This window comes from Lepidochelys kempii, chromosome 8 (genome assembly GCF_965140265.1).
Source record: "Lepidochelys kempii isolate rLepKem1 chromosome 8, rLepKem1.hap2, whole genome shotgun sequence".
NCBI lineage: Eukaryota > Metazoa > Chordata > Testudines > Cheloniidae > Lepidochelys > Lepidochelys kempii.
The window spans coordinates 52,345,187-52,367,346 of record NC_133263.1 but is presented as its reverse complement, the minus strand read 5'-3'; the positions used below and the strand labels follow the sequence as shown (position 1 = coordinate 52,367,346).

The 22,160-nt window shown below is 49.6% G+C and overlaps 2 protein-coding genes across 10 annotated transcripts in view; both read right to left on the bottom strand.

Moving 5' to 3' along the window:
• Window positions 1-18,010, bottom strand: part of AXDND1 (axonemal dynein light chain domain containing 1) — a 58,975-nt gene extending 40,965 nt beyond the window's left edge. For 3 of the 7 annotated variants that reach the window (XR_012160321.1, XM_073356522.1, XM_073356526.1), the window contains exons 1-3: window positions 14,426-14,524; window positions 12,359-12,517; window positions 11,390-11,571 (exon numbers count right to left, since the gene is read on the bottom strand). Coding sequence is in view for 5 of the 7 variants with exons in the window: in XM_073356522.1 (XP_073212623.1) it covers window positions 11,390-11,571; window positions 12,359-12,485 (309 nt within the window). In the remaining 2 variants the exon portion in view is untranslated. Of the gene's footprint in view, window positions 1-11,389; window positions 11,572-12,358; window positions 12,518-14,030; window positions 14,201-14,425; window positions 14,525-15,084; window positions 15,343-17,956 lie in introns of those variants that run through there. The other 4 variants (XM_073356523.1, XM_073356525.1, XM_073356524.1 and 1 more) reach the window with 4 other exon arrangements.
• A 129-nt stretch (window positions 18,011-18,139) lies between these two features.
• The window catches only part of SOAT1 (sterol O-acyltransferase 1), a 44,098-nt gene continuing 40,077 nt past the window's right edge, over window positions 18,140-22,160 (bottom strand). For all 3 annotated transcript variants that reach the window (XM_073356529.1, XM_073356528.1, XM_073356530.1), the window contains exon 16: window positions 18,140-22,109. In XM_073356529.1, the coding sequence (XP_073212630.1) occupies window positions 22,053-22,109 (57 nt within the window). In that variant the 3' untranslated portion in view covers window positions 18,140-22,052. The remainder of the gene's footprint in view (window positions 22,110-22,160) is intronic.

Here is a 22,160-nt window from a genome sequence, read left to right as displayed (position 1 = left end):
TCTGGTTTGTGACTGCTACAGTTGCACGGTGGGGCAGCCAGACAGGCAGAAAGTCTGGTCCCAGCAGCCAACACCACCTGAGCGCTGCAGCAACAGGCCCACAGGGAGTGGAAGGCTGCAACCTGGCCCCCCAGTTGGGCAGAGCCCCCTGCTGACCCCAGCTGTTGAGTGCAGCCCCATGTGCTTCCCCTGCACTGTTAGAGGGCTTATTCCTTCACCCTCTCACTTCCCTGGTCCTTCTTGCATGAACAGAGAGCAACAATACCTGAAGTCCGAAGGTGCAAACAATTCAATGTTTATTGGGGTGAACTTCCAGCAAGCAATGATTCCAATTTCCTTCCTCAGTGTCCCCCTACCCAGCTCTGATGCCACAGAGCCTTACTTGTGTCCCTGTTTCCATTCCCCCCCCCTTAGCAAAACATGATTCCAATTTCCCCACCCCTGTTCCCCACCCTTACTTCCTGACTGACTGCAGACTACATAGTAAAACTTGAGTTCTGCTTAGCTATATCTTAACCAATCATTTTACTGAAATTTAACTAACCAATCCTAACATATTGTAACATGATTATGTAACCAATTATATCCCACCACCTTAATTGGTTTACACCCAACAAAATTAATAATACACCAGACAGAAACAATCAGAGAACCAGAGATTATACAGACAAACAATAGAGAAGTGGAGACTACAGTGATAGAACAACACAGAAATGAGGATTTCACACCCCAGCTATTGATAAGTGAGTTCTTGCCAGACAGGATGCTATCAAACTAAGTTTTCTTTAACCATCTTTATCTGGTGGTGATAGGAATACAATCCTGTCCTGATAATGCCTAACAGCCCAATAGCACCTTATTTCAATGTGACTGGTGAGGACGTGAACCTACACTTCTCAGCTTATAGCTGCCGCTGCTGCTTAGCCAAAGGCCTTAGCCTAAGAACAGGGCCTCAGACTGTCACAGTAAGAGAAGGCCCTATACAGGCAGACAATGATTGTGATTCTTTCTTTTATACCTCTATAACTAGCTAAATGATAAACATATACTTAAATTCTTAAAGTATAGGCCTTTACAGACTGGCCTGAATATCTATATCCTAACATGTGCCATGGAGGATCAAGACAGAAAGGGAGCTGGGTGATAGTCCCTGTCCATTTCTCCTGTTAACCCACTGGCCCTCTTCTCTATTTTCTGGTTTTTGTGTTCTCTCATGCCTCATTATTAATCCTGATAATTACCCAGAAAACTGTGAAGTAAATTTTTTCCACTGATTTTCACTCATTTTTTAATATTTGTACGAAACACTGCTAACTTCCCTAAGAATTTTAAACAAAATAAAAAGCAGAAACAAAGGGCCCTAATTATATAGCATACAGAGGGTCTGTTTGTCAGGTTTCCATGAGCCCACATTAGGGCTTGGTTTATATAGTTCTGTGGTTCCCAGCATTTTGGAGTTGTCCCCCCTTCTTCCCATTTATAACAGACTCTTGCCTGGGACCCCATCTTGTCTCTTCACCCTGTTCATTGTTGCCATATTCACTTGGTATTCCTACCATTTGCTCTCTCTCTTTCCCATCTTCTTCCTTCCTTCCTCTCTCTGCCAGTGTTCTACAGGACCCTGTTCTCAATCCCTTTCTGCCATCCCTCCATACGCTCTCAGTCAATCTCCAGGGTTTGCTATCAACTCTATACTGATGACTTCCACATCTCCCTATCCATCCTCAGTGCCTCTCCAATATTCCTCCTTGAACATCCAGCTGCCATCTCAACATGTCTCAGACTGGACCTCTGTGACACTCAGTACCTCAAAGTAACATGCTGGAACTCCCATATTCACCATTGTCATGTGATTATGATATGTTTTGTATAATGCAGGCCTTGTGGGGTATCATTTTAAAAGTCTTGCTCTGTTGAACCTTAATATCCAGTTGAACTGTATGTACTATAATTGTATGTTAAGTTATAAAGTATTGCTATATCTGTTACTGAGATATGTTGTGAGGTTGGGATGTTGTACTTAGCACAGGATCTTTTCAGGGGGGATAAGGCAAAGCACCACATTTATTGGTAATACATGTATCAATCAATACTGTATCATATGCATATGATATATATTACACTCATGCATTCACATACACACACAAGCACACTCCGTCTTGTTGTTGTTACCAACTAGTTGCTCCCCTTAACCTCACTAGCCAGGTGAGTTAGATGGGGAAGGGGTGGAGCCGGGCTTCTGTCCATCCGGATCGATGCTGCGATATTGACAAGACGAGACCCGGGATCCTCTGCAAGACACCTCACATTTATAGCAGCTTCCCTCTCATGCAAATCTATACCACAGATGCAAAATCTGTGTCTGTGTCAGTTGGTCATCTGTGGCGCTTCCTTCTGGGTGTTGTCTTAATGCTGCCACATTTATTTTCAAAGAGGGTGTTTTGAAAAGAAGGTGCTCGCTTCTAACTCCCAAGGCCCTCAATATGTCTGATCTTCTTTAATGAGCCCACTTGACAAGTTTTATTGTTCTTGGGTCTGGCTTCCATCCCCTCTCCAACTGTTGCAGCTGTCTGGAGGTGCTTGCCTTCCACGCCTTACTCATTCACCTCATTCATTCAACAGGGCAATTGATTAAAAGGGGGGAGATCTGATTCTACTCCTAGCAAAAAGACATTTTTCTTCTACCTTAACTATCCTTAGGGGCTATAACATTATACTAAGGCTCAATACAAAGTTCCTATATCAAAGGACTTGATACAAAGTTGTATGAAAATAGAGGTTATATATGGAAAGACTTAATACAAGGTTATATGAAGAGGCATAATACAAAGTCATATGAAAATGATACACAGTTATGCGAAGATGCTTAATGTAGAGATTTATCTACAGGGAAACGACCACAGCTGACCTTTCAGTAGTGTGACAAAGTCAGGCCAGACAGCTGCAAGAGGGTGTTCCTATTGGGTTCTGGGGAAGTGGACACCCGCCAGTGGCTAAAGGACCTCCCCCAGCCTATGGGGAGAATCCACAGAGCCTGGAAACTCAAGGAATTACAGGGGACAACGAAAAAAATGACAAGGACTGGTGTGAAGGTCAAAGGGTCAAAAATAGGGAACCTGAAGGGGACACCGAGCAGAGAACCCTGGACAGCACCCACTGTTCCTCAAAGGTGTCAAGGAAGCCAGGCGGACGTTGCCCAGAGGAACTCTGCCCGGATGCGTGAATGGAAGGAGGGTCAGAATTAGGCCCCACAGTCACAGAGAATGCCCTCAGCCAACATCCTCTCCCTGGTGTTACAGACGACCACCTTGGCCATCGCTAGGAGGAAGTTGACAAAGAGATCCCGCGACTTTGTGGGGCCACAGATGGGGGTGCATGTATAAAGAGGTGGGGGGAGAAATGCAGCCAAAAATGTTAAAGGAGGTCCAGGAGGAGTCGGAAAAGGGGTGCAACCTGGCGCACTCAAGATAAACATGTGCCAGGGTCTCCCTCATGCTACAGAAGGGACAGGCTTCCGGGACAGGAGTGAACCATGCCAAATACACACCCGTGCTCACGGCTCCATGGAGGAGCCATCAGCTGATATCCCAGAGGGCTGCGGGACTAGGGTGGAATATAGGCTGGCCCACCAGGATTCCTCACCCTCGACAGATGACATTAAGTCCCACCATTTGGTATCGGAGTGGGACATGAGGGTGAGGAAATGGAGAGTACAGATGTGCCCTTGGCGCAGTTCAAAAGCGAACCAGCTGGAGGTCACGCAGCCAGCTCGAGGTATAAGGGTGGGGCTGCTGAGGAGGCTCACAGGACAAGGACCCAATGAAAAGATCCAGAGGGCCCAGGGTGTGGGGTGGGTAGGGAGCACCTTCCCTCAGGACCTGCTCAAAGTAAGCTTGAGAGGCCGGTGACAAGGCTGCTCTCACCTCCTGAAGTATGTGTCTGGGAGTACGATGGGTGGAGAGCCCCACATGCTGAGCAAGCATCAGGGGATCCACCAAGTCTCCTCGGTCATAGTCCAGGAAGTCTCCGATCCCGGTGACTCCTGCCAGGACCAACCTCTGGTGCACCGAGGGGGACTCCGCCACCTGCACACCAAGCTGGGGATTGTGTAGCAGAGGCTCCACGAGGAGATCTACCCCTTTGGTGGCCGCCATGGACCTGGTTGCTGATACCAGCTTCCAGGGCCGGAGGAGGTCCTGATAAAAGACCGGCAGCTCAGAGAGGTCTCAGAGAAGACCTCTCAGATGGAGATAAAGAGAGGCTGGTCATATCGAAGCCCTCAGAAGCGGCGCAGGAAGGCGTGTGCCAGAGTGCTCCACACTAGACTACATGCACCATAAAGAAGTCTCTGCAGGGCCTGGAGGCAGAAGACATGGACTTGAGTGCAAAGGTAGATCAGGTCCTGTCCTCCCTCCTCCAAGGGAAAACTAAAGACCCCTGCAGAGACCCAGTGCAGTCCTGGCGAAAAGAACTCCAGAACTATCTTCTGGAGGTGGGCCAGGAAACCCGCGGCCAAGATCTGGGTGTTGAGCCAGTGCCAGAGCATAGGACCAGCTGGTTAAGCATCATGCTCTCCCTCAGAGGAAGAGGCACCACAGCAGTCCTGTCCATCTCCGCAGCCGCTCACCCACCCTGCCCTCTAAATCCTGCCAGTTCTCCAGTGGAGAAGGATGTATGGCAGAAAGATAAACACCAAGATAGAGCAATGGACCCACACTCCACTGAATGGCCTGAAGCGTGGGTGGAAGGGAGCTCGTCTGCCACCCATCCCTGACCATCAGGCCAGAGCTCTTGATCCAGTTGATTCGGGTGAAGGAGGCCACCAAGTAGATCGCCTGGCAGGCCTTCACCCGCACCAGGTCGCCTGGGTCCTGGACCACAAGGAGCACGTCATTGGCGTACGGCAATGGGACCCGCCACAACTCCAGCTCTTGGAGCACCAACCCTGTCAACCTCCAGCGGAGGAGACAGAGGAAGGGCTCGATTGCCAGAGAATATAGCTGGCCCAACAGCAGACAGCCCTGATGTACCCCTTGCCTGAAGCTGACCGGTTTGGTCAGGCTCCAGTTGAGCCTGACCAAACACTCCGTGAAGGCATAAAGCACCTGGAGAAAACCCACAAATTGGGGCCTGAAGCCGAATGCTCACAGAGTGCCCAGGAAATACCCGTGGTCCATCCTGTCAAATGCTTTCTCCTCATCCAGGAAAAAGAAGGCGAATGACAGACCATCCCTGCACCCAAGCTCCAAGAGGTCCTGGACCAAATACAGGGTTTTCGAAGATGGATTGGCCCGGGACTCCAGCCGCAGCGAGATGGCCTTCACTATGACTTTGTAGTCCAATGCCATTTCTGAAGGTCGTGGAGATCCCCCTTCTTCGGTAGCAAGGTGAGCATGGCTCACCTGCATGACAGAGGGAAGACCCTGCTCTCCAAGGACTCGGCCCAGATGGTGACGAGGTCCAGGACAAGGATGTCCCAGAACACGCAGTAGAACTCCACGGTCAGCCAGTCCATGCCTGGAGATTTATTAGTGGGCATGACATGGAGGGCTTCTGAGAATTCAGACAGAGTGAGCGGCAGCTCCAGCCGGTCCCAGTTGCCTGCACTGACCGTCAGGAGTTCATTCCAGAGCACTCTGAAAGCATCAGCGTCGGTCGGATTCAGGGAGAAAAAGCTGGCATAGAAGGCCCTGGCCCTTCCACACATCTCCTCCGGATCCATGAGGGGGGTGCCGTCCTCTGCCAAAAGGCAGGTGACCTGCTTCTTGGCCCCCCCCCCTTTTTCTCCAGGGCATAGAAGAAGCAGGAGCCGCGATCCATCTCCTGAAGGAGATGGATGTGGGAACAAATGAATGCACCCCAGGCCTGATGATCCTTGAGGACCCAGAGCTCCTCACGCTTCTCCTGGCATGCTCTGCAGAGGGATGGATCCCCGGGTCTGGCGTCCAGGCACCTCTCCAGCTCCAAGACCGTCTGCTCCAGCTGCTCTATCACCACATCCCTCCGCCAACTGGTGCCCCCATCATGACAGAAGAGCCGGGCACGTACCTTCCCCACATCCCACCATCACTGCACTGAGGGAAAGCACATCTCTGCTCTTGCCAGGCCAGCCAGAACTCCTGGAAGGATGCCACGAAACCCACATCCTCCAGCAGGTTATTGTTAAAGTGCCAATAGGCCTGCCCCAGCATCTCAGAAGTCAGAGGGGCCATCACGGCCACCGAGAATGGGGCTGGCCGAACGCTGGAGGAGTGGGCCCATGAGAGATGATGATGAGATAGATAAATGTAATCCAACCAGGAGTAGTACGACTGATCTTCCTCCACCCGGACATAAGTAAAGGTAGACTCATCATCCAGGTGATGATCGCGCCAGACGTCCACCAGGGAGTGATGGTCTATGATCTCCCAGAGGACGTCCATGTCAGCCGGACTCTGCTCAGTCCCCGAGCGGTCCCACTCTTCGAGGGTGGTGTTAAAATCCCCACCCAGGACTAGGCACTCATGAGGATCCAAAGAGCTGAGGAAGGTGGATGCCTGCTGAAAAAAAATGCACCCGCTCTGGGCTTGATGTCAGGCAAGGTGCCATCTGCAGCCGGGCATGGCTCAGGGGTACCCCAGGAGTAAGAGTGTGGGCATCAGTCAGAGGAAGGGGAGAGAGGGGAGGAGGGGGCATCGTAATGCAACTGCCGCCCAGATCGAGGCCCACTGGCCGGGGGTTGTCCTCCCCCAGGGTGACCGGGGGTTAGACCCAGAGCCTCAATTGCCTCCAAGATGGAGCAGAAGTCCCCACCCGATACCCTTGGCAACACTCACCTCGGTGCCGATGGTGGGCACAGTTGACAAGGGGACGGGGAGGACTCAATCCGAGGCCCCCACAAGAAGGGACTCCAGAAGGGGGCTGGTACTGCTTCTCGCTGCTGCCATGACTTCCCCAGCCAGCTTTAGGTGTTGGACACTATCAGGAGGTGCAACGGAAGGCTCGGCATCAGGGGCCACTCTCCTGGTCTTATGGGGAGCCTCCTCCCACTCTGCATCAAGAGGGAGGTGCTGAGCTTGTGCCTTTCGCTTGCCCTGCTTCCCCTGGAGGAGAACCCAGCCCTCTAAGGTGTTGGTAGAGGGCTGGCCTGCAGGGGCTGGGCCAGGGGGCAAGGATGATGGTATAAAGGGTCAGGGAGGCATTGGTGGGGGGACGTGCCCCTCGCCTGGCAGAGGTAACACCGGGCCTGCCCTGAAGAGTAGTACACCCGGTAACGGGCCCCTTGGTGGGGCACCAAAAAGGACCCCTCAAGCGCTTCCCCGTCATGAACTGCCAGTGGAGGTTGAATCTGCATCTGTTAGCGGAACGAGAGGATGTGACCGAGGGCGGGGTTGTTACAGCCTAGCAGGAGAGGGCTAATCACTGACAGGGGCTTTCCCAGGGTCGAAAGGAAAGGCTAAAGGGCAGCATTGGGAAGGAAGAGCAGGATGGAAGTGAAAACCACCCATATGCTCAGGTCCTCCAAGGGCTCAAGGGGGACGTACATGCCCCCCACCACCAGACCCCTCTCCACCACTTCCTGGGCAGCAGCCTTCATTGCCAGGAAGAAGACTACCTTCCCATACATCTTAGAGGCTGCTTCCATGGCCTTGGACCCCACCACCCTCACCAACACCCATTTCTATGTGGGGCAAGGCGGGCATCAGGAGGCAGCGGACGCCGTGCTTTCTGGTTAGGGTGGGAAAGGAGCCCCATCCACCAGGGATGGAAACAGAGGCAGTGGCTGAGTTAGATGACGAGGTGGCGGGTGGAGGGGCCGCGGCCTCCTGGGCATACGCTCTGGGGGTCAAGAGCTGGTGGAGGGGATGGCAAGGGAAGGGGCGGAGGGGCCGCAGCTCATGGTGGGGCTGCAGCAGAGGGAACGGCGGTTGGCCTTCCAGGTAGGGCTTTTACCCTTTTTTTCCCCCTGGCCCTTTCTACCAGCTGGGGGGGCTCCCCCAGAATTGGAGGAGACAGAAGACCTGGCAGCAACAGGATCTGTACCTGTGCCCGCCACTGCCAGTGCCCCAGCAGGGGGCAATGATAGGCAGTCTGGCAGCAGCGGTCGAGAGGGTAGCCGCAGGGATGGTTGGCGGGGGAGCAGGCAGAGAGGGAGCAGCAGGGTCAACCCAGGGGGTCCCACCCGCTGTTTCCCCCCACCATACTCGGTGGGGATGGGGACAAGAGGCCAAACCACACCTCCCCACTAGGCTGCAGGCAGGGGAGGAGGGTGCCAAAAATTGGGGGTAATGGGGTGCCAATCAAGGCTGGGAAGGGGGAGTGCAATCAATGCCATGAGATGGGAATACCGGCTCCTTTGGCTGCACTGGAGAGGGGAAGGACTACAATATCAGAGGGTGGTGCATTGTACAATGGGGCTCAACATAAATGAGGAAGGAGCACAAGCATGTGGGGAGGGGACATGGGCGCACAGAATGAAGGGGCTGGACAAGGGGGGCAGCAGAAGGCAAGGGGAGAAGGGAATGGGCTAGAGGCAGACTGGGGACAGGGCCAGAATACCACAGGGATTAACTACAGGGACTGGGGCTGGGTTTACAAACCAATAGACTCCTAGAGACTGGGGTGGGGCAGGCAAACAAACAAAAAACTGCTGGGCCAGGCAGGCCAAATACAGGCAGAAAGGGGAAAGGGCAAACCGCTGCAGGGAGGCTGGTGGGCAAAGCAGAGGGTGGGAAGGTCCACCAGCCAAAGCAGCAGAGAAGGGATGGCCAGTCCAAGGGCAGGGATCAGGCAGCCAGGCAAGCAGGAGGGACCCCACAGGTGGTAGCGGATACAGAGGCAGGGGAAGCAGGCCAGCAGGGCCCACCAAGGAGCGGCAGCAGCAACCAGGGCGACCGCTAGTGAGGCAGCAAGGCGGGGGGGAGGGGGCTAGCTCAGACAGAGACTGAAGGTGCTCTGGGCCCAACAGCAGTAGCTCCCCACCCACATGACAGTCGTATCCTATTAAATTCCAGGGAAGTGGGTGGGTGTAAGCTCTAGAATGTTGAAGGCCCTCTTCCCTATCAGCTGAGAAGGGGTTACCACAAGTCAATTAGGATCAGTAGAGAAGGGGTTGCCTCAGGTTAATTAGGAACACCTGACTCCAATTAAGGGCTTCCTGAGCCCTTTTAAAGCCCCTCCCATGTCCCTATCCCTCCCTCACCCCCTGCAGTGGCAGTGGGCAAATAAGCAGCTCTAAGAGAAGAGGCTGTGCTCCTTCTCATAGGGAAAATAGACAAGCCTAAGCGCCTACTAAGGGAAGGATTGACTCCGCAGGGCAAACCACAGGATGATACCCGACCCCAATGAGGAGGTAGGGGGAGGTATCTCCCTTTGTATTGGTGTCTAGTGAAATAATACCTTCTGTTTGTTGTAGATCTAAGGGGATGATCCTACCCAGAAAATATGGCTGAAGGAACACAGAATGGGGAAGATGAAGACTGCCCCAGTGCAGCAGACAGGGGTTGATTTACCCCAGGCCTGTCTTGCCAAAGGGAGAAATGCTGAGGCTGGTGAGTCAAAGAAGGTGCCTTGCTAGAGTAGGGATAGAGGAGCAACTATCATTGGCCAGACAGGTGTTGATGGCCCACCAAGAATAATCTACTATCCCAGAAACTCCACACAGAGGATGCATAGGCAATGAGGGCTGTCTAACCCACATCACAGCAATTCTTTCTAGCAGTTGGAAGAAAGTATAAAAGAGGGACAGTGACATCATCACTTGGCGCCTCTCCTCTCCCATCTCAACACCCAGAAGATCATCTAAAAGACCCACACTTTGAACTGGGGAGGTTGGTCCCAGGCTGGGAAGGAAATCCAGCCTGCGTATTGAGAACTGAGCTGCCTGTAACATTTATTAGGGTGAGAGACTGCTTGATTCAAATTTTTCTTCGTCTGTAGAATTTAGACTGAATTTTTTTATTTCTATGTAACCAACTTTGATCTCTATGCCTGCTACTTATAATCACTTAAAATCTATCTTTATAGTTAATAAAATCTGTTTTTATATTTGATCTAAAACTGTGTGGTTTTGGTTGAAGTACTTGAGGAATTTCAGCTCATGTTAAAAGGGCTGTTGCACATCCACTACCCTTTTGCTGGACTGGCAAACTAATTAATGAGCTTGCACTGTCCAAGAGAGTCTTGAGCAATGTAATGGTATATTTCTGGGGTGCAAGGCTGGAGTCTGGAGTGATTGGCTGGTGCCTCTCTCTGTACAATTCATGCTCTCTGTACAATTCATGAGCAGTACATTCATGCAATTTAGTGGGGTGTGGGGCTCCACATGCTGAAGGCTGAGTGATCACAGCACCGGGAGAAGTTCTGCTGTTTGTCACTGACAAAGCATTGTGAGAGACGGCGCAAGCTCGGGAGTTAAGGGGGCACAGCGATCCCACAGTTTCAGGTTATAGCCCAGGGATCCTGTCACAACTTCCCAAGTCTCTCCTCCCCTTTTTATGTCACTGTTAACATCACACACATCCTTCTGATTCTCAAAGCTTGCAATACTATGCTTATCTTCCAGTTCTCTCCCACATCTTCCCTCACATAACTAAATCTTGTCTTTTTTGTCAGCTATAGTACCTCCAGAATTTGCCCCTTCTTCAGGAGCCCTCTTGCCAAGATTTCAGTCCATGTACTATTTTCCTCTTGCCTTAAACACTATAATCTCCTACTCTCTAACCCCCACCCCTCCAATTTCTCCATTTATAGTTCATCCAGAAGGCTTGGCCAACAGAGCATTGTAGTGTACCCTTTCAAGTCTTCATTCTGTGAGGCAAGAATGATGGTTTTGACTGGCACAGTAACCAATTGTAAAGCTTTATGCATGCTATGGTGCTATACAAATGATAAATAAAATAAATCATAATAGTAATAAAGTTTCCAAGAAATAGAAAAGATCAAAACAGCAGTCTAACCAGTTTCCATATAGCTCTCTCTGTCACCAGAAAAAGCCAGGACTAATACAGACAAAATAGTTATCTAATATTTTAGTAACAACAAAGTGTGGTAGGCACTTTATGGTAAGTAAATGACAAATTCCCTGTTTAAAATAGCTTAAAATCCATATAAGGTTGTTGTAATTAGAACACAGGTATAATATAAGTTTAACAAGGTTACAGATCCATTGAAACAAGTCACTTCTAGCCAACAGAAATACAGAAAAGACACGCTGTTCTAATAAAACCATGTGCTACACTAAATTCACTTAAACTTTTAGCTGCTGGAATAAAAACATGCTGCACTAAAGAATTCCTTTAACTATTTGGTAGCACAGCTGGATACTGTGCTAGTATAGATCTAAATGGAACAATTCTGGGCAGGTCTTATCCTGAAGAGGAAAAGGCACTACCTAGGATAATGTACGTACCTTGAAGTCTTTCGCACTTCTGTTTTTCTTGGGGGGTCTTAAGTATTCAGGGCTATAGGCAGTACTGGCAGCAGAAGTCAGAGCTAGGAGGATCTCTTTTGGGATGAAATCACACTGTAGAGAGGTGGGAAGAGGTCCTGAACAGTCCAGCATACTTGATTTATTTCGTAGCTGAGGGAGCTCTGGAAAACAGCAGGGAAAAAACCCACCAGTAGATGCTGATACACTTTGCTGGGGAGGGAAACACTGTTTTCAAAACAATATGGTGAACTGGCTCCATTCTCATGTATTTTTGAATAGATCTTTATTAAAGGATCATCTTATCCCATCATTATGAATTAGCCCCACAGAAGTAGCTCTCCAACATGAGCCCATTGTAAACCTACTGCTGTGGCTCCTCTGCAGGCAGTGCTGCTGCTACTTGTTCAGTATGTAGCAATAGGTTTTCTGTGAGAATTTCAGCATCCGCAAACAGGCAGCGTATATGGCGTCAAACTGCTGCTATCTGCAGAGTTATTTTACATATGGTAGTACAGTACACACACATTTACGCACACGCAGATGAGCACTCACAGAGGATGAGCATCCTAAATTCACCATTCCTTTGCTGGTGCTCTGAGGTGTTGGATTATATTTAGAGCCCTGCAAATCAGTGAATATTCACTTTAAATCTGTGAATCATTTTTGTGGATCGGCTGCTGATACAAATTTTGTATCCGCTCAGTGTTCTAATTATATTCAAACCACAGATGTAAATGTAAGAGCCACATGACCCACCTCAATACAGTGAATATATAAAAACAAGAGGGTACTTCCAAACTGCAGTCTCCTGTTTATCAACCTCTTACTATGGATTGGTAGGTCAATTTTCTGCAAAAGTCATGGTGACTGAGACATTTGTGAATGGTTATTAAACAACACCCCACATGCAGTTAATACAGTATCATCTGGTCCCCAGCTGAGATTTACCTGCACTTCTGCTGACAGGTACCAGAGATAAGCTACCTTTCATTTTTCTGCCCTCTGGTTTGGATGCAGATGGTGGCCCAGGAACTGGCATTTGATTGAGGGACATGGTGAGTGGTTTACTATTCATTTATACAAGGAAATTTTCAATGATGAAATAACCTGCAAGCAAAATTAAATCAAAATTGTTGCTGGGCTTCATCATTTTTATGGAAATAAAACTTTGGTGTGTCGTACAAGGAGTGCCAGAGTCAGGAACCAGACATGGTGCTTTGGTGCTGAGGCAATTCCAAATGGAAGTCACTTAAAGCCATCTACTAAAAGGGGAGTTAAAGATGTAGTGCTGGATGTTATCAGTTGGACCTTCCAACTTTGCATCCAAAATTGTGTATATATATATATATTTTAAAAAGCTTGGTTTTAATATTTAACATGAAGCAGGCACTAACCATTTCACATATAGTAGTTGTGATTACACTGAATTCAGCTCTAGTATCTATTTTTCAATTCACTTTTTCTTCATTTATTTCCAGTGCCAAACCAATCTACTGTAGAACCTTGCTCTCTAAAATTATTAGAGCCAGTGACAAACTGTGTTCCTCCATCATCACCAGTGCTTTATCCTCCCATTCATATATGTGATTTTCTATTTGTTTCCAATTTGTGTTGAGAGTAAAACACTTGTCAAAATAGTTGCCTTTATTACATGCATGACACCACAATGCTTGTGTTGGACACATCTGAATTGTATTGCAATTACCTCCATATTTATTGCAAAAAAATCTGGTCTCTCTCATTTCACCCATTGTATTCTGACTTTTATGTCTTGATATCTACCTAACTGGATGCGTTTAAGTTTTTTTCACAGCTTACTAAGCACTTAAGGCCGGCTCTAAGCACCAGCAAAACAAGCAGGTGCTCCGGGAGGCACATTTCTAGGGTCGGCATTCCGGTGTGAGCCATGCAGCCCCTAGAAATATACCCCCGCCGCCCCAGCTAGCCTCCAGTCAGCCACCGCCTGCTCCCCTAAGCCTGCCGCCACCGCCACTCCGCTTCTCCCCCCTCCTCCCAGGCTTGCCGCTTGTGAAACAACTGTTTCGGGTGGCAAGCCTGGGAGGGAGGGAGAAGCCTAGCAGCGGCGTGTTCAGGGGAGCAGGCGGAGCGGAGCTAGGGTGGGCGTTTGCGGGGGGGGGAGCCGCAGGAAGCAATGGGGGGCGGAATGCAGCACGCCGGGGGGAGGAGGCGAGGCAGGGGGCTTGGGGAAGCGGTGGATCCGGGGGGCACGAAAAAAAAAGGGAGCGGCTGAAATTTTTTTTGCTTGTGGCGCCAACAATCCTAGAGGCAACCCTGTAAGCACTCCTTTGGACAGCCCATTTTTTTACTAGCTGCAAATATACATCGTTTTTGCAAAGTCAAGCTACATCTCATGTTAGCCTTCCTTTAATCTGGTTACCAATAACAACACAAATAATTAGATCAGCAAGTGGACTGTTAACTGCCCCTGGGCTTTAGCCTTATCACGGGATGATCAACAGCCGCCGCTGGCTAGTGACTGCTTGGAAAGAAGATGTGCCTTTCCTAAGTGATATTCTGGCGTGGCCTGGATCAAGGTACCCTTGATATTTCTGCCTGCCTCATCAGCATCCCTGCCCCCCATGCCCGCGGCCGGCCCCACCCTGTTGACGGTTCCTCCCGCTCCAATGTCCCGCAGGGGTTCAGGTGGTTTCTCCCGTGCAGCCGGCAAGTGCAGCGAAGCGCCGTCAGCCAGCGGGGGGCAGCCTCCCCCCCGCCCCGGACAGCATCACCCCGGCCCCCAGGGGCAGGGCCGGGCACGGGCCCACGGGCTCCCCCGCGAAGCTCGGCGGGCGGCAGCGCGCGGGCCCCGCGAGAGGGGCCAGGTTGAGGGGGCGGGGCAGGAGAAGGGGGCACAACCCGCCAGCCCCTCCTGTCCCCGCCGGGGGTACGAGCCGCTCCCCCTGCAGTGACACCCCCCCCGTCCCGGGGTCGAGCGGGGCCTGCCCCCAGGAGCCCCGCCCAGGCGATGCCGGGAGCTGGGAGGACTCTGTTTACCCGCTCTCAGTGGCACCGGCCCTGGCCGTTCAGTGTGTTGCTATGGAAACGAAGGGCTTCTCCCCCCAGCTGTCCGCGTAGCGCCTCGGAAGGTGGAAGGCCCCGGCCCCGCCCCGCCCCGCCCCTCCCGCGGGACTCTCCTTCCCGCGCCTGTTCCTGCGGGCAGGCGCCCGGCTTCCGCACTACGACCGGGACAGCCGGGAAGCGGGCGGGAGAAAGAGGGCTTTGATCAGGCAGTGGCTTAGTCACCTCAGCAAAGCCACGACCCCTCACGGAGAGAGTCACCAGGTGTCCGGTTTCCAACCGGGACACACCCTTGGAAGGGGAGCCTGGCGGGGCGCTGCGAGCTAAGGCAGACTGCTCCCTCCCGGTCCCGTGCCCCAGCCCAGGGCTCTGCACACGGCCCCTGCGCTGAGCACCGACTCCCTACGCCCCCGGGCCAGGAAGGGTAGCCAATGGGAGCTGCAGGGGCGGTGCCCACAGGCAGGCACGGTCTGCAGAGGTAGTTGCTGCACCTCCGCTCCGCCTACGGGAGCCAGACCTGCTGGCCGCTTCTGGGGTGCAGGGACAGGTACCTTAGCCCCCACTGCTATGCCACTGACCGGGAGCCACCACCGGTGACCTCAGCCCACACCCCCTCCTGCACCCCAGCCCCTTACCCCAGTCCAGAGCCCCGTCCCACACGCCAGGTGTTTTAATGCAGGCCTGGAGCTCTCCTCCGGGAGCGGGGTCGGGGCTTTGCCCCACTCCACACAGCTCCTGGAAGCAGCGGCATGTCCCCCCTCCAGCTCCTACATTTAGGGTCAGCCAGGGGGCTCTACACACTGCCCCGGCCCCAAGCGTAGCCCCCACAGCTCCTAGGGGCTGGGAACCACAGCCCATGGGAGCTGCACGGACAGCGCGTGCACCCAGGGCAGCGCCTCCACCTAGGAGGCGGAGGGAGAATATGCCACTGCTTCCGGGAGCTGCTTGAGGTAAGTGCCACCTGAAGCCTGCCCCAGCCCTAATCCTCCTCCTACCCTACCCCAGAACGTAGCTAGACAAAGGTAGGGAGAAATGTATGAAATATTATCTCATCTCTTCTGCAATTACTAGTCAACATTCACTTTTTAAGAAATATTTCTTTTAGAGTTCCCTTCTTTTAAAAGCTTGATATAAAGTGTGTATTCATTTCATAACATTAATATTTTTGTGCACAAGCCAGCAAAAGGAATAAAAGAGGCTGCAAATTTTATTCATATAGGTATATAAACATGCAGCAATACATACACTTCCCTACACAAACAAATTTCTTACATGCGTGCACGCACTTGCCGACATAGAGAGACACCCAGCTGGGAAGGGAAGGTGGTGGGCTGGAGGGGATAGATGGGGAAGGGCTAGTAAAGGAGAGGATGGGGAAAGAAAGAGGCCAAGGACAAGAGCAGGGTAGGGGTAAGAGGCAGCAGTGAAGGAGAGAGGAGGGGGTGGATGGGGAGGCAGATGGCTACAGGTGCATGAGGATGTGGGGGGCACAGGGGTGTATAGGAACATAATGGGAGTGAAGCAGTGTATGAAAGTGAATGGGGTGCAGGGCTGTGGGGAAGTGAGGGACATGGGGTGGCAGGTCTGGGAGGTGGAAAGAGGGGGCAGGAGAGCGCTTTAAGGCATACAGGGCTAGGATGGATGCAGTGAGGGGGATGGGATACAGCCCCATTCCCAGAACTCTGAGATGGGGATACATACCTCCAACTCCTGGGTGCTGGCGATGGGGCAACAGACTGCAATGAGCTGCAGCTCAAGCCCAACCACAGGAGCACGAGAAGCGGGACAGTAACAGCAGTAGAGGCGCATGTCAGGACCACTCAACAGCCACCTGCTAGGCACACTAGCTCATCCCAGGAACTGTGCCTGCAGGTGAGGGGCAGGGCAGCACATGGACCCTCCTACATGTAGGAGCCGGAGTGGGGACATGCTGGCTGCTTCCCAGGAGCTGCGCAGTGCAGCAGCTAGCAGGGAACCTGCCAGCCCTGCTGTGTGATGTATTCTGTTCCAAAACCAGACACATGGTCACCCTAGTGAGGGCTCCAGCTGGGGGTGCAGGCTCTGGGGTGGGGCTGGGGCCAAGGGGTTCAGAGTGCAGGAGGGGGCTCAGGGCTGGGGCGCAGGAGGGGGTGTGGGCTCTGGGAGGGAGTTTCGGTGTGGGAGGGGGTTCTAATTTGGGGCAGGGCATGCAGGTTCAGGATGGGGGATGGGCTCCAGGCAGTGTTTACCTGAGGCAGCTCCCAGAAGCGGTACTAGGGCCCTGTGGCCCCTAGGCACAGGGGTGGCCAGAGAGGCTCAACATGCATTTGACATGCAGATGCTGCCTCTGCAGCTCCCATTGGCTATGGTTCCCTGCCAATGGGAGCTGCAGGGCCAGCACTAGGGGTGGGGCAATGGACAAAGCCTCCCTGGCCACTCCTACACCTAGGAGCCGCAGGGACATAGCACTGCTTCCGGGAGCCATACAGAGTCAGGGCAGGCAGGGAGCCTGCCTTAACCCCACTGCGCTGCCAACCAGACTTTTAACAGCCCAGTCAGCATTGGTGACTGGAGCCACCAGGTTCCCTTTTCAACCAGGTGTTCCAGTCAAAAAACAGATCCCAGGCAACCCTAATTGAAGAGCTAAAGAGGCTGCATACTTGGCTGCCCAAAGCAAGCAAGCATGCATCATTCAGCCTCTGGACAGTTTCACAGGTAGGTTTATCAGATATAGGCAAGCAGACAGCCCATTCATAGGCAACCTACAGGCCCCAGCATACAAGACTCCATCCTAGCTTGCTGTGCATTGCATGCCGAGACCGGTAGTTCCAAGGGGCAACACCTTTGTAGTGAGATGAGGGTTGAAGAACAGGCACAGCATTTGGGTTCTTGGCAAAGTGAGCAAAGCGGCCCTGCTATGGAAAGTCTGGACCTCCTCGCCTACTGGGATGGGAAACCTAACAAGGCTCCTAAAGAACAGAGATCATCATCACAGATGGCTGGGGCCAAAATGTATCCATGGGGCAAGTCCACTAGAGTCAATTTTAGCCCCTAGATTCAGAAATGCAGAAGCCAACTCTCCCCCTTTTGTATTGGCATCTAAATGAATGATAGCCTGGGGGACCAAGTGCACTGAGTTGGCCCTTGCACAGGATAAAAGCAGAGGAGCTGGGATTAAGAAGATGCGACCCCTAGGATTGTCATAGTTTAGAAACGAGGAAAGCAGGTTTGGAACTGGGAGTTACTTAACGCTCTGCATGGAGATGCCTGGGGACCTGTGCCCCATGGGAGCTTATTCCTTCAGCACAAGAGTTCTTGCCCATTCCCAATCACTCCCTCCTCCAATATCCCTCCACAATGCTTTGCGACAGATCCCAGAGTGCTCCAGAGTGGGCATACAAGGACTCTACGCAATAGGTTATCGGGGTGCTTGCTGAGCAGGCGGGTTGCCCTGGTGGCTGTCTGGTATCCAGAGCCTGGCTCCAGCGGAAACATGATGCATAGACTGGAGGAGGAAAAGTCTCTCACCCCTGCTGCCTCAACATCCAGGAACAATGTGCTTCACCCTCCTGCCAACTCCAGTAGGGTGGAGTGCAGCCTGTCCCTCGCAGTAACATGGGCTCTAGGGGACACTGAAGAGAATAGACCCACACACCTTTCCTAGATAGCAAAATATATTCCAGTAGATTATATAAACAGTGTTTCTGCATGACAGAACATTTACAAGTTAATACATTGCAGACAGTAACAGAATCACATCTCCACAACAGGCATCTCTTGGCAGCTATTCCAGCCTTAGTAACACCAGAGGTTGTTCATACCACTTACAGGTAGAGTGCAGTTTAGTTTCCTCTACTCAGTGGTATTTGTACATTGAATTCTTTCTGCCGCCCACCCTTTCCGACTAAAGAGATTAGAATCTGTCTGCTCCAGGAAGGAGACTAGTAGGGTTGTCGACTACTCTTAACAGCAAAGACCCCAGTGCACTGGATAGAGACTTGCAGGTATCCTGCTGACCAGGTGCATACCCCTGAGACATCAGAAAAGAATGCACGCTCTCTCAGAGGGCACATTTAAACCATTCCCTCCTTCCAGCTCATTTACATTCAGAGATTCAAGGCAAATGATTCACTTTCCATTAATAGATTGATACTGCCTCTTCCCATCCCAGGCACCCTGCCTCAAATCATGGATTTCTTCACAGCAAGTAAAAACAATTAGGCTTATTTTGATAATACTTATTGAACAGTGTACAATTTTAAGAGATCAAAGGCAGGATTTCTTTCCATTCTAAAGCCATCTTCACACAGGAAACTAGATAGCTTGGTGGGTTTTTTAAAAGCAGCAAAAAAAGGACACATTAGGTATGAAGATTCTGTATGAATCTACAGTCCTCTTACAAGGACAAATATACAATACCCTTGCGAACTATTACATATTTCATATATGCAAGAAACTGGGTACAAAAAAATCTCACCACAATAATACAGATTTCTGTGATGTTACTGAGCAGTGAGTTGAGTTGTATTGGTGGGCATTCCAAAATGGAAGCTTCCAATTTCATGGATGGTTAAGAGATAGTGGAAGTAAGCTTCACAATTTTACAAAGAACTCTTAATATGTGTATATAGTAAGAATTCAAATAGGTTGTTAGCCTTAAGTGGCCAAATCACTGGCTAGACCACCACACTGATAGCTCTGGGATTCTACAGCGTACCAAAAAAAAAAAAAACCCAGAAAAAACCACTTCAAAGGTAGTATCTTCAATTCCCATTTAGCCCAGCAATGTGCAATCATTTCGCTAGAAAGTCTAAGGCCTCAAGTATTTCCCCAAGGCAATCATGAAAACTGAATTTCAAGCTGATATCAAATCTCACAAAATAAGTAGTCAAAAAATAGCAAAATTTGTCAGTAGTGTAGTTGTTAATGCTCTCTAAAGGCATGGTTTCAGGTGACTTGAACTACAAGGTAAGAACTGAATGTGTCAAGAAAAAAGGCCAGTTACAGCAATTAAACATGCCTGTATAATGACTGGCTTCTGCTTGCAATACTTTAATCCTTTGGCTCCAAGCATTGAGGTTATTGACATACTAATGCTCAAGATTCTACATTATAGGTAAACTGGCACCATAGAGTTATACCTAGAGTCCTACTAGTAGGCAGAGAAGACTCAAAATACAATTCTTCCTTCTTTTGAGAATACTGACACACAGTAGCAGGAATCAGACACAGGATTCAAGAAACCCAAGCCTCTAATCCATCATACCCCAGGGGAGTGCAAGGATTTCCATACATAAGCAGTACATTGCATTTTAAGAACTATGATTAAAGTCTACTGACTTCAATTCATCTTAGATGGAAGAGAAGTGCTACTATCTGACCACAAAGCTATTTTTAAAAAGGACACTATCAGGTTACAAATAATCTCAATTATTTTACTAGCTTTTTTTTTTTTTTTTTTTTTTTAAAAGAAAAAGGTCTAATTTACTCCCATAATAACTGTTCAAGCTCTACTAGTGGAAGTAAAAAACCAACAGAGTAAAGTTTCTAATGATTTTCATCTCCAGGCTCTTATATACTAGCACAAATGTCCTATGTTTGGGGGCACACATTTGTTAAACTTTTTCTACTGAAATTAAAAGAAAAAAAATCATGAAAACAAGAGTTTTGATATTTAGTACAAGCTTTCATTCAATTAAAAAAATCCATCCTATACATTCAAAACCTGAATTTGTCACAGATTTGACCTGGTTGTGTTTTTAATAAGAGCAGGAGACCTACCTTTTGGACAGGAACTAAAAACTAAGAAAAAAATACTTAAAATCAAAATAGTTGGCTCTGATGAAGTTGTTTCAACTCTGGTTAGAAAATAACTTTCATTGTCAGCACTGGTAGCCATGCCTGTGGCTTGGAGGTCAACAGGATCAACTCGCCACTCATAAAAATGCCATTAAAAACATTTGAGTAACTGTGAAATTACAGTACTTAATGAAAGCCAAGTTGTTCTCTACCACTCGGTTCCTTCAAGCAATGGAAGCTAATTACTGTAGCATACAATTCAATTGTGTCCCTGCTGTACACATCACTTAAATGAATAAATGCTATTCAGATAATCAGGAGTTATATGGTTAGTTTCTGAACTCATTTGTAACCTAGACTGCAGAACTGACATCTCCATATAGAAAGGAAAGCGGAAGTAACTGGAAGGGAACCTCAATCAGATAAAATCATGTGCAACTGCTGTGGTAAAGGGAATATTCCTAGTTTGAATACCCTTTCATCAGAGTTTCTCCTTGTAGCAGTGCAATGGTCCCTTCTCCCTCCCAAATTAGGGCATGACCTTTTCCTGACTCCATGTATTTTTGATGCAAGTATTCCAAGGGAGATATGGCTTTCCATTGCAAAAGTAGTGATTTAGCATTGAGAAGGCGGGAAAAGGCTTTGATTCATCCCCTTATTTTCAACTGCTTTTGTGTCAGGAAGCCATTATGGAGCATCTTGTCAACATGTGGCAAGATTAATGGGCATTATATCCAGTGGAGCTATTTGAATGAGAATACATTAAGTCCCACTGAAATCAATGGGATTTTTTCAACCTGCTCCATAATACTCAATGCATACTAACATACGCAGAATAGTAAGTGCACATGCACAACAAGAAGTTTTCACTTTCATTTGGCAGTTCTGTACCCCCTAAGATAATTGATTAGTCTAGGGGGTACAGGGAGGTAAGTTGTCAGAAAAAGCAAACTCCTACTGCTCATAGTCACATGAGCTTCAGAGCACAACAGAAAAAGCCTAGAGGCATAAGAGCTGTAGTTGGAATCCTGACAGCCAAAGAGGTCAGGCTCTTGTGATTTAGGGACCAATCTTATGCTTTAGTGTAACAGAGGTTTTTGGTTTAAGAATGTATGCACTCAGGGCCCTACTTTTGAGTATAGCAAATATCTTCATATAGCCAGTAGCAACTGATCGATCATTCCAACCACAGAAAGAAAAAGTCTTCAGCATTAAAAATTAACTTTCCCCAGCCCATTTTCAATTCCTATGTACTGTCTGTGGAAAGTAATTCCAGACAGAGGGCATAGAAAGCCATCCACCAAAACTTGGGCTATGATGCAAAGACATGTTGCTCTGTCGCATAATACTACCATAGCAACAAGGAGGGTTCCAAAGAGCATACAGATTCTGTAGACCTCTCCAGTTACTGAAGGAGGAAACAACTTTGAAGGAATGTCTAAAACAGATTGACAGAGGCTACCGCTGAGCTCTACTTAGTCTGACCAGCCCATCTACTGTCTGGATGAAGAGTAGCAAAATACGAAGTGCCGCTGGAACGAGCAAAATTCAATGGACATGACCTTCATCTCAGTGTTTCATGACTGACATGGGAATGACTGAGTAGAGCTGTGTGAAATGAGAGCTACCTGGAAGCCTGCTGCAGTCCACTTCAACTGGGCTGCCTCAGTAAAGTTACAAAAACAGTTTATCTCCAATAATCAGGAGGCACAACTTCCCTTAAAAAAAATATTTGAAGTGAATGATGTCATTGGTCCCTGTCCTTGGAGGAGCACAGGCTGATCTTCAGATATGGGAAGAAAGATGAAAGCTGGGTTTAATGGTTTTAAATCTGAATATGACAATTCCAGGAACGTGGTTTCACATAGTCCAGGAACGTGGGCTAGAAGACACAACAGAAGAGAGGCAGCATGTTAGTCATGGACATGTAGTG